General features: G+C 50.1%; 5 protein-coding genes across 5 annotated transcripts; 3 read left to right on the top strand and 2 right to left on the bottom strand.

Moving 5' to 3' along the window:
* The first annotated feature begins 194 nt into the window (after nt 1-194).
* LOC118508296 (DNA damage-binding protein 1) lies at nt 195-4,663 on the top strand. The gene is made up of 4 exons (XM_036047945.1): nt 195-423; nt 729-877; nt 966-3,507; nt 3,739-4,663. The coding sequence occupies exons 1-4, from the start codon at nt 363-365 to the stop codon at nt 4,404-4,406; spliced, it is 3,420 nt and encodes a 1,139-aa protein (XP_035903838.1). The 5' UTR covers nt 195-362; the 3' UTR covers nt 4,407-4,663.
* A 65-nt stretch (nt 4,664-4,728) lies between these two features.
* Nucleotides 4,729-5,742, bottom strand: LOC118508307 (V-type proton ATPase subunit F). The gene is made up of 4 exons (XM_036047965.1): nt 5,555-5,742; nt 5,310-5,391; nt 5,031-5,236; nt 4,729-4,955 (listed from the first exon to the last, which is right to left on the bottom strand). Exons 1-4 carry the CDS (start codon nt 5,606-5,608, stop codon nt 4,914-4,916), a joined length of 384 nt encoding a protein of 127 aa, XP_035903858.1. The 5' UTR covers nt 5,609-5,742; the 3' UTR covers nt 4,729-4,913.
* A 263-nt stretch (nt 5,743-6,005) lies between these two features.
* Nucleotides 6,006-8,772, top strand: LOC118508298 (probable cleavage and polyadenylation specificity factor subunit 2). The gene is made up of 2 exons (XM_036047948.1): nt 6,006-6,338; nt 6,422-8,772. The coding sequence occupies exons 1-2, from the start codon at nt 6,190-6,192 to the stop codon at nt 8,667-8,669; spliced, it is 2,397 nt and encodes a 798-aa protein (XP_035903841.1). The 5' UTR covers nt 6,006-6,189; the 3' UTR covers nt 8,670-8,772.
* On the bottom strand, nt 8,641-11,042 carry LOC118508300 (tudor domain-containing protein 1). The gene is made up of 5 exons (XM_036047953.1): nt 10,769-11,042; nt 10,437-10,686; nt 9,421-10,338; nt 9,061-9,343; nt 8,641-8,936 (listed from the first exon to the last, which is right to left on the bottom strand). The coding sequence occupies exons 1-5, from the start codon at nt 10,862-10,864 to the stop codon at nt 8,801-8,803; spliced, it is 1,683 nt and encodes a 560-aa protein (XP_035903846.1). The 5' UTR covers nt 10,865-11,042; the 3' UTR covers nt 8,641-8,800.
* Nucleotides 11,043-11,721: 679 nt separating this feature from the next.
* LOC118508295 (claspin-like) lies at nt 11,722-16,198 on the top strand. Its single transcript, XM_036047944.1, has 6 exons — nt 11,722-12,485; nt 12,548-12,688; nt 12,761-14,213; nt 14,324-15,627; nt 15,704-15,853; nt 15,933-16,198. Exons 1-6 carry the CDS (start codon nt 11,862-11,864, stop codon nt 16,053-16,055), a joined length of 3,795 nt encoding a protein of 1,264 aa, XP_035903837.1. The 5' UTR covers nt 11,722-11,861; the 3' UTR covers nt 16,056-16,198.
* The last annotated feature ends 665 nt before the right edge of the window (nt 16,199-16,863 follow it).

The following is a 16,863-nucleotide window of genomic DNA, read 5'->3' as shown; positions in this document are numbered from 1 at the left end:
ATATCAATTTGATATTTTTGGCCGAAGTTCTACTGAAAGCGTGTAAAATCTACTAAATAAATTTTTTCAAGTCCAACTACGAAAATCACCGTCGGAATCCGATGTACCGCGTACTTACGTTTTCCCTCAGTCCTGCATATATATATACCTTGGTGGCCGTTGGTCGATCTGGCTGTCAAATTCCACTGAATGCACATGTCATATCCAATATTTGTGCTTGTCGGTCGTCAAATGCGCGTTCCGTGCGCTTCGCAAAACAAAAATTTGGAATTGTAATTAGTGCAAATTGGGTTCGACTGTAAACCATACCCGCGCCAGCCCGGAGTGTAGCGAACAGCGAAAAAGTCGGAGCAGCTGTAAGGATGGCGCACAATTATATTGTGACTGCCCAGAAACCAACCGCGGTTACCGCTTGCGTTACCGGTAGGTGTACGAAGAGGAAGCGGGCGTGCCAGTCGGGTAGAGACAGGCAACGCGGCGGCTAGGAAGAAATCATTTTGTTAGCGAAAAAAAAGCAAAAACTGGAAAAGTTTTTGAGCCCGCACTGAATGATAAGCAGTTCCTGCTTCCACAACCGAACACACCCGCTTCCGCAATTAAAATACCAGCGCGTAAACGATGACTGCTATACCAACCAGCCTACTGTTGTTTATCAATACGCCTTATGTTAAGGTTATGTTTTATCCGTCTTTATTTTGGCACTAATTGGCTCGGGAAACCTTTCGCAGGAAACTTCACCTCACCGAACGATCTGAATCTGATTGTGGCGAAATGTTCCCGGCTAGAAATTTACCTCGTTACACCGGAAGGGTTGCGGCCAATCAAAGAAATAGGAATCAATGGGAAAATTGCAGTAATGAAGCTGTTTCGGCCGGCGGTAAGTGGCACCAGCAAGAGAGAGAGAGAGAGCTTAAAGAAGACGAATGATTGCACATTGATCGAATTATTGTTTCGCTCTCTCGCAGGAAGAAACGAAGGATTTAATATTCATCCTCACCAGCCGGTACAATGCGATGATTTTGCAGTGTGCGGTGCAGGGTGATGATATTGAAATCATCACGAAAGCGCACGGTAACGTGGCCGATCGCGTTGGTAAACCGGCCGAAACGGGCATTTTGGCGGTGATCGATCCGAAGGCGCGCGTGATCGGAATGCGACTGTACGAAGGACTGTTCAAGATCATTCCCCTGGACAAGGATACGAACGAGCTGAAAGCGACCAGCCTGCGGATGGAGGAGATGCACGTGCAGGATGTGGAGTTTCTGTACGGTACGACGCACCCGACGCTGATCGTGATCCACCAGGACATTAACGGGCGGCACATAAAAACGCATGAAATCAGCCTGAAGGATAAGGAATTTACGAAGATTGCGTGGAAGCAGGATAACGTTGAAACCGAGGCAACGATGCTAATCGCGGTACCGATGCCACTCGGTGGTGCTATCGTGATCGGGCAGGAATCGATCGTGTATCACGATGGGGACAGCTATGTGGCGGTTGCACCGGCCATCATCAAGCAGAGCACGATTAACTGCTACGCACGGATCGACAGCAAAGGGTTGCGCTATTTGCTGGGCAACATGGCCGGCAATCTGTTCATGATGTTCCTGGAGACGGAAGAGAACGCGAAAGGGCAGACGACGGTGCGCGACATTAAGGTGGAGCTGTTGGGTGAAATAACGATACCGGAGTGTATTACCTATCTGGACAACGGTGTGCTGTTTATCGGATCGCGGCACGGCGATTCGCAGCTCGTGAAGTTGAATACGACGGCGGGCGAAAACGGCGCGTACGTAATGCTGATGGAAACGTTCACCAACCTAGCGCCGATCGTGGACATGTGTGTGGTGGATCTGGAGCGTCAGGGACAGGGCCAGATGATTACCTGTTCCGGCAGTTTCAAGGAAGGTTCGCTGCGCATCATACGCAACGGGATCGGCATTCAGGAGCACGCTTGCATTGATCTGCCCGGCATAAAGGGCATGTGGGCGCTGCGCGTTGGCATCGACGATTCGCCGTACGACAATACGCTGATCCTGTCGTTCGTTGGCCACACCCGGGTGCTGATGCTGTCCGGCGATGAGGTGGAGGAGACGGAAATCGCCGGCATTCTGGGCGACCAGCAAACGTTCTACTGTGCGAACGTTTCGCACGGGCAGATACTACAGGTAACACCATCCTCCGCCCGTCTCATTTCGTGCGATAATAAGGCCCTGACGAGTGAGTGGAAACCGCCGGACAGCAAGCGTATTGGTGTGGTGGCTGCCAACACCACGCAGATCGTGTGCGCCTCGGCCCAGGACGTGTACTACATCGAGATCGAGAACGGAAAGCTGGAATACAAAGCGCAAACCACGCTCAAGTACGAAGTCGCCTGCTTGGATGTGTCACCGTTGGACGAAAACGCGACCCGGTCGGACTTTGTGGCGGTGGGGCTGTGGACGGACATTTCGGCGTGCGTCCTAAAGGTCCCCACGCTGGAGCTGCTGCACGAGGAAAAGCTCGGTGGCGAAATAATTCCGCGCTCGATCCTGATGGCCGCGTTCGAGGGCATCAACTACTTGCTGTGCGCGCTGGGCGACGGGTCCATGTACTACTTTGTGCTGAACAAAAGCACCGGCAACTTGAAGGAGCAGAAGAAGGTGACGCTCGGCACGCAGCCCACGATTCTGAAAACGTTCCGCTCGCTGTCCACCACGAACGTGTTCGCCTGCTCGGACCGGCCGACCGTCATTTACAGCTCCAACCACAAGCTGGTGTTTTCGAACGTGAACCTCAAGGAGGTGAACCACATGTGCTCGCTGAATGCGGAAGCGTACCAGGATTCGCTCGCGCTCGCCACCCGCAACTCGGTCATCTTCGGCACGATTGATGAGATTCAGAAGCTGCACATACGCACGGTCCCGCTGGGCGAGTCGCCGCGACGGATCGCGTACCAGGAAGCATCACAAACGTTCGGCGTCATTACGTTCCGCATGGATGTGCAGGATTCGAACGGTTTGACGCCGGCGCGCCAGAGCGCCTCGACGCAGACGAACAACGTTACCCAGTCGAGTGGTATGGGGCTGCTAAAGCCGGGCGCCGCCAGCAACACCGAGTTTGGGCAGGAAGTGGAGGTCCACAATCTGCTCATCATCGATCAGAACACGTTCGAGGTGCTGCACGCTCACCAGTTCATGCAAACCGAGTACGCGCTGTCGCTCATGTCGGCCAAGCTCGGGAACGATCCGAACACGTACTTTGTGGTCGGCACGGGACTGGTCAACCCGGAGGAACCGGAACCGAAGATTGGACGCATCATCATCTACCGGTACGCGGACAACGAGCTGAAGCTGATCAACGACAAGGAGGTGAAGGGTGCGTGCTATTCGCTGGTCGAGTTTAACGGCCGCGTACTGGCCTGCATCAACTCGACCGTGCGGCTGTACGAGTGGACCGACGACAAGGATCTCCGGCTAGAGTGTAGCCATTTCAACAACATTCTGGCACTGTACTGCAAAACGAAAGGTAAGTTTACTGTTAAGCTTTGTCCTGACTGCAAAGCTCTACAGCCATTAGGTAGCTCTGTCTTCATTTGAAACCCCCCAACCCTCCTAGACTTGGCTCTGGTTTGTATCACTAAGCAACTCTGGCCATTCTACGAGCTGTTCGCCCTCAGTGAATTTTACATCTTTTTCGATGATCAAACAGTACAGTTTAGTTTAATAATCAATAATGTTACAACCGATCCGCTTTCAGGCGATTTCATACTGGTCGGCGATCTGATGCGCTCCATTACGCTGCTGCAGTACAAACAGATGGAGGGTAGCTTCGAGGAGATTGCCCGCGATTACCAACCAAACTGGATGACGGCCGTCGAAATCCTGGACGACGATGCGTTCCTCGGCGCGGACAACAGCCACAATCTGTTCGTCTGCCTAAAGGACAGCGCAGCCACGACGGACGAGGAACGCCAACAGATGCCCGAGGTGGCCCAGTTCCATCTGGGCGATCTGGTAAACGTATTCCGCCACGGTTCGCTCGTAATGCAAAACATCAGCGAACGCACCACACCGACGAACGGTTGCGTACTGTTCGGCACGGTGAGCGGTGCGATCGGGCTGGTGACGCAAATACAGAGCGATTTCTACGAGTTCCTGCGGAAGCTGCAGGAAAACCTTACCAACACGATCAAATCGGTCGGCAAGATTGATCATTCGTACTGGCGCAGCTTTCACACCGAGTCGAAGATGGAGCGGTGCGAAGGCTTCATCGACGGGGATTTGGTCGAGAGCTTTCTCGATCTGAGCCGCGACAAGATGCTGGAAGCGTCGATGATGCTCGAGATTGATGCGGATGGTTCGAAGCGGGAGGCCACGGTGGACGACATCATCAAAATCGTGGAAGATCTTACCAGAATACATTAGACTGGCGATGGAGTATAGAGGGAGGAAGGGGTGACTAAGCGGACGAGGGGGTAGGGAACCAAAAACAGGCGAAACTTAACCGGAGACTCATGTGTTTGCGCTCTGCTGCCGGACTATAGACAACTTGGTAGGTCGGTCGGTCGGTCCGTCGGTCGTGACACCGGAAGGCGTATTTGAATAGTTGTGTAATTTTTTGCCGACATTTAGGCGTCGGGCATTTACTACAGCATCATTAAAGAATGATAAACGTAACAGGACGAATGGCTTTCTCTGCGTTTCGTATCATTATCACACAAACTGGGAAGCAAAAGTTGCACACATATACAGAGCCAGAAGGGTGATCCTTTTTATTCTGTTAATCCTGAATGGAATGCTAACAACATAACAACGAGGGAGGACTGTAGGGAGGCAGAATACTATACGACCCTGCTGGTGCAGGATCCAAACACGCAAACTCCCGGGGATCTTGGCGGGATGAAGGATGTGGTGGGTGGTGTCCGCTACGACTTAACCGCGATTAGCAATCATATCTTCCGGATTGAACATACCCTGCACAGAAGAAGATGGTTGAACGAATCATAAGTTGGCCATGGCAGGATCACCGAGTGCGTTCCTGCCACTTACCTTAGCGCGACGCAGAATCGAATCCTTGCTGGCATCGTACGGATGATCTTTGGAAGGAATTTCCAGTACCGCTGGTGTGGGGGCCGTGTGCGCATCGATCACGTGACGGATCAGTTCGGCGTAGTTCTGGTTGATGAGAATGATGTCGATATCGTCGCGCTTGATGAAACGCTTGAAGCAATCCTCAATTTCGCTAACAGCAGTGTCTGATGGCGTAAACAAATTAGGCATTTACTAAAGGAACCACTGTATGTATCCCCTCCCCATTAAAGGACTCACTCTTGTCTACCACCATAAAGTTGGGGTGACGGTTCTTGTTGATTTCACCCACTCCACCGAGCAGAAATCCGACGCAAGTGTCCTAAAAACAGGAAACAATAGATAAGAACAAACGTTTTGTGTGTAACTTAACTATTCTAGCATCAAATCGAATGGGATGGAGCTTGTACAAAGAACAGCAGTCCATTGACACCACACTGCAGCATCTCGTCCATTGCGATAGGATGTCATCCTGGCTTACTTACTTCGTCTCCAATGACGGAGATCAATTTTCCTTTCATTGCCGATAACAGTGCCATATTTGAACCGGGGATAACAGATTCACTTTAAATAGTAAAATTGATGCAAATCGTGGCTGCGGAAAAGAATCGCAACTGCTGGTGGAGCTGTGGAGAAAAATGTCACCTGACTGAAAACAATCCCGTGAGCATCGATAGCGGAGGTTGCATCAACAAACGCTGTGTTTTGAAAGAAATGTCAAACTGCTCAAGGTTTATACAGATGGGTAAATACATAGCGGTATCAATTGCATTGAGGTTGATTAGATAATTTCCAGTAAGGAATTGCGATTTCTATAAAATTTGAATTTAAAAGCATCCATTTGGATATTTTTCAAATGCATTATAATTTTTGTTTACAAGAGGAAAACTGTGTACAATCGGGACTAGCTCACTAACCCTGTTATTTGACGTTTACGCTACTGACAAACGGGAGCCGAACCACAATCACAACAACAGTCCGCGCGTCGTATCGAAAACATTTGCCTTTGCTGTGCGGTTCTGCGTCACCGGCAAGGAAAGTGTGCAGAAAGAAAAATAATTTAGCTACCTTTTTATGGTGCTATTAATGTTCCGAAGCGCTTGAGCAGTAATAAAACAAGATGACTTCCATCATCAAGATGCACGCCATATCAGGGGCGATGGACGAATCGCCCCCGTGCTACATCTTACAGGTGGACGATGTGCGAATACTGCTCGATTGTGGCTGGGACGAAAAGTTTGACCAGGGGTTTATAAAGGAAATCAAAAAGTAAGTCCTAGCTGCTGCAAGAGTTTCCCAAAACTCGTGGATCATAACAAGAGCTTGAGCTGTTGTTGTTTTTTTTCCCCCAGATATGTGCACACCATCGACGCAGTGCTGCTGTCCTACCCGGACGGTAGCCATCTCGGGGCGCTACCGTACCTGGTGGGGAAGCTGGGCCTGAACTGCCCAATCTACGCAACGATTCCGGTGTACAAGATGGGCCAGATGTTTATGTACGACATGTTTATGTCCCACTACAATATGCACGATTTCGACCTGTTCTCGCTGGACGATGTGGATGCGGCGTTCGATAAAATCGTACAGCTCAAGTACAATCAGAGTGTGGCGATGAAGGGCAAAGGGTACGGCATTACGATCACCCCGTTGCCGGCGGGTCATCTGATCGGTGGGACGATCTGGAAGATTGTGAAGGTCGGCGAGGAGGATATAGTGTACGCGACGGATTTTAATCACAAAAAGGAGCGCCACCTGAACGGGTGCGAGCTGGAAAAGTTGCAGCGTCCATCGTTGCTCATTACGGATGCGTACAATGCGCGGTACCAGCAGGCCAGACGGCGGGCGCGCGACGAAAAGTTTATGACGAACATTCTGCAAACGCTGCGCAACAACGGGAACGTGCTGGTGACGGTGGATACGGCCGGTCGCGTGCTGGAGCTAGCGCACATGCTGGACCAGCTGTGGAAGAACAAGGAGTCGGGGCTGATGGCTTACTCGCTGGCGCTGCTCAATAACGTCAGTTACAATGTGGTGGAGTTCGCCAAAAGCCAGATCGAGTGGATGAGCGATAAGCTGATGAAAAGCTTCGAAGGCGCCCGTAACAATCCGTTCACGTTCAAGCATCTGCGGCTGTGCCACACGATGGCCGACTTGGCGAAGGTGCCCAGCCCGAAGGTGGTGCTTGCCAGCTCGCCGGACATGGAGAGTGGCTTTTCGCGGGAACTTTTCATCCAGTGGGCACCGAACGCGAGCAACAGCATCATTATCACGAGCCGTTCGTCGCCGGGCACGCTGGCACGCGATCTGATCGAGAATGGGGGCAATGGGCGAAAGATCGAGATGGACATCAGGCGCCGGGTGGAGCTGGAAGGCGCCGAGCTGGAGGAGTACATGCGGACGGAGGGCGAGAAGCTGAACCGGTCGATAAAGAAGCGCGATCTGGACGAGAGCAGTTCCGATTCGGACTCGGAGCTGGAGATGAACGTCATCACAGGGAAGCACGATATCGTCGTGCGGCCGGAAGGTCGATCGCATACGGGCTTTTTTAAATCGAGCAAGAAAAACTACGCCATGTTTCCGTTCCACGAGGAAAAGATCAAGTTTGACGAGTACGGGGAAATCATTCAGCCGGACGACTATCGCATGGTGGACAGCGGGCCGGGCGACGCGAACGGCGCCGACGATAATAAGGAAAACGGTGGCATTAAGCAGGAAGACATCAAGAAGGAAAAGGACGAGGAAGCGTCCGTGCTGGACAAACCGACCAAATGCGTCCAATCGCGCAAACCAATCGAGGTGAACGCGCAGGTACAGTTTATCGATTTCGAGGGTCGGTCCGATGGGGAGTCGTTGCTGAAGATTCTTTCCCAGCTGCGCCCCCGGCGGGTAGTGGTGGTGCGCGGATCTGCCCCCAACACGACCCACATCGCGGAACACTACCAGCAGAACATTGGGGCGCGCGTGTTTACACCGAACCGTGGGGAGATTATTGATGCCACGACGGAAACGCACATCTACCAGGTGCGGCTAACCGAGGCGCTCGTGTCGCAGCTCGAGTTCCAGAAAGGTAAAGACGCGGAAGTGGCTTGGGTCGATGCGCAGATCGTTATACGCAACAAGCGTATCGATACGGTCGCGGAAAAGGATACGTCTGCCGGCAATGGCGCGGGGACGCTTTCAGCCAACCCGGCGACAGTCGCACAGTCGGGTGGTGGTGGTGGTGGTGTGGGCACGGCAGGCACCAACAATGCCGGTAGCGGTGCATCGACCGGTGCCGATACACGCATGGACGTGGACGAAGAGTTGGACACGCTGGACGATAAGATTGACAAACAGATCCTGACGCTAAAGCCGCTCTCGCCGGACGATCTCCCGCCGCACAATCCCGTGTTCATCAACGAGCTGAAGCTGATCGATTTCAAGCAGATCCTGATGAAGAGCAACATTGCATCGGAATTTTCGGGCGGTGTGCTGTGGTGCAGCAATGGGACGGTGGCACTGCGCCGTGTCGACACCGGGCGAGTCACGATCGAGGGCTGCATTTCGGAGGATTATTACAAAATCCGGGAACTGTTGTACGAACAGTACGCCATCATCTAATCATGGCCTTACTGTCTATTAAGCGTAATTTGTACTTGAGTCAAAGGGCGGGAAAAAACAAAACGATACGAAATAAACTAATTCAATCAATCGAACAGCACGAGCGGAAGGGACCATATTTACACTTTTCCTCAACCGGGGATGTACGAGTCGTCGTCAAATTTAGCCGGCTTTCGCGGAAGCGCCATTTTGCTCATGACCAACCTTTTCCCGATGTCGTCACCGTCGGGCCCATACATTATCACTTCCCACGGGTGCTTGTTGTCGCTGAAGGAGGGAGAAGGAAGGGTCGATTAAAAAAGGCACGTTGAGAGAGAGAGAGAAAGAGGAAAGAGAGCTTCGAATGGAAATTCGTCGAACCGTTGGAGCCATTTCCTTTTGGAAAACTTACACGATCAGCGTTTTGATGTACTGATCCAAGATGTACTCTTGCAGCTGCTGAATCCCCTCCAGAAGGCACGGTTTGAGGCGCTGTATGTTGGCGATTCGGCAGCACACCGCCTGATACGGCAAGTACTTGAAACGTTCCTCCCAGCGGCGCACTTCGTTCGTTCCGACCGTCGCCGTATTGCCGTAATCGACGTAAAACACGCTGACCTTAGCGTCGTACACGTCGCACACGACCGCACGGAACCACACATCGTCGTACTTGGCAATGACCAGTTCACCGAGCGCTAAAAGGGTTAAACATTATTCCATTAAACCGAGCAGAACACGACCCTCCTCCCCAGCAATGGAAACCCGCACTTGCCTGGCGCTAGCTTAAGCGTTTTATAATTGGCCACCACCGCCGGATCATTCATTTCCGCCATCAGCTGCTCGTACCGGCGGTAGTTTTCCTCGTCCCCGGCTATATGCGCATAGAACAGGTCCACATCGACGATGCAGGTCGGGTACAGCGTAATGTACGTGTTCGGGAGCGGTATTTCCATCTGCGCCGGTATCGTCACCGAAACCGTATCCTTCTCGACCGTCCAACCGTCCGGGTCTTTTGGTGCGTGCCGAAACCGGCAGCTCCCGCCCTTGAAGCAGCCCTTCGTATCCGGATCGTAGTGTTTGCAGAGTACTTCGTCATCCTTCGGTATGTACCCGAGCACGGCTTTCATGGCGTTGGTTGTGCTGCTGGATATGTCATCGAGCTGTTCCAGCTCGGCCTCCGTGAATGTGTCCCTGGTAATGGCATACTGTGGTGCTTCCTGCCCTCCTGCTTCGTGCTGCAGCACTAGTAGATCATTTTGAACCGCCACCACCTTGCAGTCCACGGTATCGTACTGTTTAAAGGGCAGCGATCCCGGTTGGTTTGGCGCAAGGGCGCATTTGATCGCAAATGCCGGTAGCTTGCAAAACTCGGCCGGCAGTATCGCTTTCGGCAAAAGCTCCTCGTACGGCAGTGTTTCGCCCAAGTCTAGCAGATACAGCTCTAGTGCGTTTTTGTCATCCGTAGACGCATGGCAAACCACGCGGTGCCATAGACTGTCGAGATAAACCAGAAACATCACACCGGGCGAGGGAGTTTGGTTCAATAGCGTTTTGACCGCCTTTTGCATCGGCATTAAGCTGTCCCGGAAATCGTTCTTCCGCGATTCGTCCATTGCATAAAACGTGCCGGGTTCGGCAGATGATGGCGGGATGTAAGTCACTACAAGCTTAATGTTTTGATTCGTTGCGTCTTGAAATGGATGGACAGAAGCAAACAGAAAAGATCGGGCAAATAATAACTTGACCTGTTGTTGGCATCAATCATTTAACCCCGGGGCAGATACTCACAGTCCAGCGTCGGTTTGATGTATTCGACCGTTAAGTCATTGTGCAGTTCTGCTGTCTGCAGCGGGACTGTTGCATTCGGCTTGCAAAGGCTAGCCGATTCATCCGCAAACAAATCTTTCCAATCGTTCACTACCGTTTGCAGCGTTTTGGTCATTTTTTGAAGCTCATCGTGTGCTGCTTTAAAGTCTTCCTGAAAGACAGCCCTCTTATCCAAGCCATTGCCGAAGATGTAGTGGCGAAGATGTCTTGCCTGTGGAAAGGAAAAGAGCACCGTCGTTAGGGTGTCATGTTTCGAGCGCGCGCAACGTGCTCCGCATTGCGTTCATGCGTACCTTTTCCAGCATTAAGTTTGTAATAGCATTGACGAACACAGCATGCTTTTCTAGATATTCGTAGGAAACATCCCAAAGCTGCTCGTAGGCTGCCATTTCCGCACGCACACTACGCACTTGTGCACGCAATTTTGACGAAACAAGAGAAGGACTGGCTGAAAATGGGGCGCTTTCCAAAGTACCGGCAACAAGTAAAATCTTTTGTTTACAGTCAGTGACATTTCAAGCGTGAGGGTGACGGCCAGTGAATACGACACCCCCGAATCAGATGTTTGATATCCCGGCAAAACCGCGTGAGGAACAGGATAACGAATTACTGGGTAAAAGACTCGAAAAGGCCCCTCCTAGAGTCTATTGTGTCAAGCACTGTGGCCTGTCATTTTTATTGCACAGTGGGATTTTTGTATGGTCATATCTCGTTTGATAACAACTTTGTGCATTGTTCCTTAATACTGTTACTGGACGGCGAGTAGAGCATGATAATATACATTGTAAGAAGTGGTTTGAATTGTTATTATTCTTATTTTTCCTCCTTTTCTGAATATCTATGCCCGTTAACAAGTATCCATCGAACCAACGTTACAGTCCGGAAACACCGTGTATGTTGTAAGCCTGTTTGGTCACTCCTAGCTTGACCAAAAATTATTACGTACCTCCTGTAACCCAATGTAAATGGTCAGGATAGAGAAAGGGGGATTTAATCGAATAATAAGCATTATTTCATTCGACTTTATTCAACCAGTTTGACTACACTAAAAGCACGCAGCAAAGCTTTCGCAACGTGTACTGCGGATTGCATACATTGAGGCGTAAATCCTACAGTGCCTAACAAATTTTGTCAGGGGGGGGGGGGGTGGCTTCTCGAGTCTTTTACCAAAATTTCTTATGTCGTATTGGTAGTTGGGAATCTTGCTTGACAGTTTGGTGCATCGGTTGACATTTGCTTGGCAAAGGCGGGAAAACCGTTTCTTTGTAAACAACACAAATTATGCAGTGCGTGCGTTTGCATCGTCCGGGTAGTTGTTTTGGAAACCGAATTATTTGTTGTTAAAAAGAGTCTTTTTTTGGCCGATTCGAGCCTATTGCTTCGACGATGGATTACGATTCGGATTCAGAGCTGCACGCGACCGATACCCTCCGTTTTGATAGCGATTCGGCGGGAGAAGATGATCAACCGAACGGAGAAGGTACAGCGGATTCCGAGAAAGGGGCCGTCGAAGTCACCACAATCCATGAACAGGAAATCGGAACGCAGCTACAGGAACATGCATCGGAAAAAGAGCATAAAAGTTCGTCGGACGAGTCGGAGCAGTTGCAAGACAAACGGAGTGCAAATATCCGTAGAGCAAAGCTCTCGCACATTATCGACAGTGAGTCGGGCGAGGATGAAATTGGAGCAAACGAAATGGAAGCTAGGAGTGACCCAGCCGAGACTAATACTGCCCACCTGAATCGTTTGAAATCTTTGCTCGATTCCGATTCAGACGAACAAGACGACGACACGCGCGAGCCGCAAAAGAAAGAGAAGAAACAAATTAAACGAAAGCCTAAACCATCATCGCCGCCGGGAATGCTCTCGGAATCGGATGCTGAACAGTCGAATGATGAAGCACGTCCGGTAACGAAAGAAAAACACAAACGAAAGCGTAAAAAAGACACAAAAGCTGTGGAGTCGTCCTCGAGCGAAGTTAGGTCTGCACGGGATATACTGGCCAGCGTAAGTTGCTCTCCTTTCCCGATTCCGCTACTGTCCTTTGTAAAATAATGTTCCATTCGTAGCTTAATTTATTTTTCGATGATGACGACGATGACAACGAGCAAGTGTTGCCTGCTAGGACCGGTTTAGGAAAGCTTGTATCAGCTTCTTCCGAAGACGATTCCAACGAAGGTTTGCAGCGAGCCGCCAGATCGGCGCGCAAGGTAAGTCATCGAGGGCTGGAGAATTTGTTAGCACTGTATTTAGTTATGTTTAAATGTTTCCGTTTCCGCCAGATGACGGCAAAAGAAGCGATGGAAGATCGACAAATAATTCAAAGCGAATCGCAGCGAATGGCTCGCGAAAAGTATATCGATGTGCCGTACCATCGTACGAAAGTGTTTTCCTTCGAAGAATTCCGTGCTAGGAAAACGATCTGCAAACCGGACCCGTTGCGCGATTGCAAAAGTAGCCGCGATTCGAGCAACAAGTCGATTCGAATGACCGCAGAACAGTTGGAAGCATTTGCCCGACAGCTGCAGGAGCGTGAGCTTGAATCGCAACACTTTTTCAAATCAGAAAGTGAATCATCAGACCCGGAACCGGAAAATGACGGTACGGCAGGGGAGAAATCTGGCAACGACGAACAGCAGGTGAGAGCGGTAACGGAATCGCACGATGCGAAGCAGCAGAATGTAGAAACGGACACGCTTGGAGACATTTGCGTGGCCGTTGACAAACCGTCGGACAAACCAAATTCGTCTGATGACGTTCCACCCGATACAGGAACCGATACAGCCAAGTCACCGGATGAAGAAGAATTAGATCCGCTGGATGAAATAGTGAATCGAACGTCAGATAATATGGAACAGATGAAGGCCTCTTTACGGGAGACAGACACTCATCCCACCTCTGCTCCGGAACGTATCGAGATAAATTACGATGCGTTTACACCACCCGAACAGCGCACCACAACGTTGGCTACTAAAAAGGCGGCCCTACTGGCGAACCTAAAGCTTCCACCATGCCCACGACTCAGTGGCAGTTCGGACATGGTAATAGATCTAGACAGCGGTACAGTCCAGCCGAAAGAACCGTCCGGGGTTGATATTCTCTTCCAACGGTTAGCCAAGTGTAGTGGAACCGGCCAAAACCCTGCCTCACCGGCGAGCAAACAAACCGTTAGCATCCTAAGCACCGAGAATGGGTTCGTACAGCTGGACACCGTTCCACTGTTTGCGAAGGAAGAGCGTCCGCTGGTAAATAAGGAACCCGTACCGGGTGCTGCTTACTTAAAGCTGAAGCAAGTGCTGAAGGAAAAAATAGACGATAATCGGCGAGAGTTCGTTCGGAAACGGGAAGCTGAGTTTGCTAAAAAATTAGACCTTGAAAAGGCCGATGACGAGGATGAGGACGAAGAGGTCGACGAGGAGGAAGATGAGTCGGAATCGGATGAGGAAACAATGCCCGATGCTGCTGCTGGTCAGCAGAAAGAATTATTGGACGATGCAGCATTCGATGAGGATGGGTCGGGGTCGGACGAGAGCTCGAGTTCCGAGGAGGAGGAGGAGCAAGACGAAGAGGAAACGGATGAGCTGGGCATTGAGGGGGGTATTAAAAAGAGTGGAAGAATTATTAAAGCATTTGAGGATTCGGATGAGGATGATGCGACGACGGCGCTAGAGAAGAAAGACGAGTCGATGGACATAGAGCTGACGACAAATCGTTCTTCCAACGTAACCGATGATGGTATGTATGATGGAACGTACTCTCAAATGGGTCATTCCCTCCGTAGTTGAAATCTATGCTACGTCTGGGTCGCCGGTTTTTTTTTTTAATCTTTGTTTTATTTTTTACAGTTGACAATATTACCCCCGGATTCAGCACGAGCAGTGGACAAAATGAAGAAATGCTTTGGAAAGATGATGACGATGGGCCGAATGGAAGTGCAGACGTTGGAGAGGATGATTTGTTGGCGCTCTGCTCAGGCCAGTTTGCTACACAACTGCCAACACAGAATGAGCCACCACTCTCACAGGATTATCCCAGCGGCGTTGGCGCTGACCCACTTTACACACAGAACCAGGAACCTATCGGCGAATCGCAACTAATGGACCTTTGCTCTGGACGGTTTGAAACACAGGCAGACGAGCCGCAATCAGTGCTGGTGGAAAAAGACACCTCGACTCCGCTACAAATTGATAGCATCGATAAGCGAGAGTCGGTACTCAATGATAGCGATATTTGTGTTGGAGGTCGGCTAAGGCTAGATTCGTCCGATGATGAAGCGGAGCATGAGGAAACTGAACAACGCACGAGCAAAATCAAAAAACGCAAAACAAAACATTTAAACATATCCGACGATGAGGATGATGCAGTTGACGACAAAGCTTCCGATCCGGGAGATGATCAGGAACCGGCCGACGAAGCCGACGAAGCCGACGAAGATGAAGAAGCTGAACGGTACGTGGATTACGATTCGGAAGAGAATGAAGTTGAGGTGAGACTGACCAAGAAGGAGAAGCAACGGATAGGTGCCAAGTTTGTCGAAAATGAGGCGGAACTTTCCGAGTCGGACTGGGGTAGCGCCGACGAAGATGAGCGCGACCTCGATCGGTACGACATAGAGGTTGGCGATGAGGAGCAGTACGATCAGCACCAGCTGCAGCAGGAGCTCGAGAAAATACACAACCGCCAAATGCTCGATCAGGACGACCGTGAGCTGGAACACTTGAAGGAAGCTTTCCTCGAGGACGAAGAGAAGGATGGCGTCGGGCGGGAGCGCCAGTTCCGGTGGAAAAATGTGGAGAAAACGTTTAGCTTGGATTATGACAAAACGGCCGAACAGGATGGAGATGGGGAAGCGCACGGGAGTGATGACGAGGAGACGGAGCTGAACTGGCGCAAGATGCGACACGAACGAAATCTGCTGCTCAAGGAGAAAAACATCGATCTAAGCGAGGTTGATTTAACGGCGGCAACTACGCTACTGAATCCGGCGGATGCAACGCTCACGGCCGCCGATGAGCAGGAAAACGTTCCGTCGGGAAGTACGGCGTGTGGGAAGAAGAAAATCACGATCGTAAGGAAAAGCGTCACCTCTTCTACGGCGGTGGTAAAGGAGGATAATCCTTTCCTAATCTCCAATTCCACCATTCTGCAGGTACGGTTTGCACTACTTTACGTTAACTCTTCCCTGCCGTTCGAGTAATGTACTTTTTGTGTTTCAATTTCATCAGCGCCACAAAGCATCGTTCCTTTCCCGTGATCAAGAAACGCTGAACAAGCTGGCAAGCTTGATACCGGAAGCCGAGGGCAGCACCAGTACACTCTTAACGGCAAAAGCAAGAAATTTTGTATTTGCTACCCTTAGTCCAGCGGTCGAGAAGGTAAGAACCGTGGGCGTAAGAATTTGTTGGATGATTGAGGTGGATCATTGTGGTTTTTTTTCTCTCGTTTTCTTTCCAGTCCTCCAAACGGTCGCTAGATCTGGATGAGGATGAGGTGAATGCCAACACGAAGAAAAAAAAGAAAACGTTGGATAAGGGCTCCACTGGCTCGAGGAAAAAAATACTAGATTCTGCACAGTAGGATCAAAGAGGTGCTGTACATAGAGATAGTATACTTCTGGAGTTTTTTCCGATATCATGCCTTCACCCGTGGTAGACAGGGTCCAGGCTACTGGGTCATGCATCAAAAATGGAAAGAATAAATATAGTTAAGAATGAAGTTAATTATTAGTAATAGGTGTTGGGGTACGAAAGAAAAATTAAAAAAAAGATGGTTAATCACCCGACATAACTTCACAGCCAGGGTCCACCCTGTCGTAATAAGGATGGGGATCTTGACCGATAACCGATCAGAAGAGACGCATCTCAGAAGATCGAGTATACGGTACAATACTTCGGGTTGGAAATTTTACAAACTTTAATTTACACATGGATGCTGTGCAGAGAGGTGATCGCATCTTTAAAGTTTTCCAAACTTGGTTTATTATTGATCAACGTAGATATTATAGATCTGATATACCGCTTAAGAGGGTCATACAGTCTGAGACTACTTCCTTAAGGACGAAGCAGGGTCTAATAAACTCTTAACAAAGCTCGGGAGGCAGATGCTAAGAAAGATGTTTGAATCAGAATTTATACACAGCATTCTATGGGTTGTCACGTCATGACAATGACACCCGATGATTTGTCCACATCAACATAGGAGGCTTGATAGGTCTATCCACTAAGCTAAAATCCTTGGACTCTGAAAATTTCGTTCAAAAATCTAGATTATTGGATTGGCCTTCGGCTACGCTCGAGACCGCGAGCGACTTGGTCTGCAGCTGACCAAGACTGTCAAAAAGCTAAAATATTTTATTTTTTAGAATATAGTTTAAAATTTGTTGCTA

Source organism: Anopheles stephensi, chromosome 2, assembly GCF_013141755.1.
Source record: "Anopheles stephensi strain Indian chromosome 2, UCI_ANSTEP_V1.0, whole genome shotgun sequence".
Classification (NCBI taxonomy): Eukaryota; Metazoa; Arthropoda; class Insecta; order Diptera; family Culicidae; genus Anopheles; species Anopheles stephensi.
Note: the sequence above shows the minus strand (reverse complement) of the source record. Positions and strands in the feature narration are given on the sequence as shown.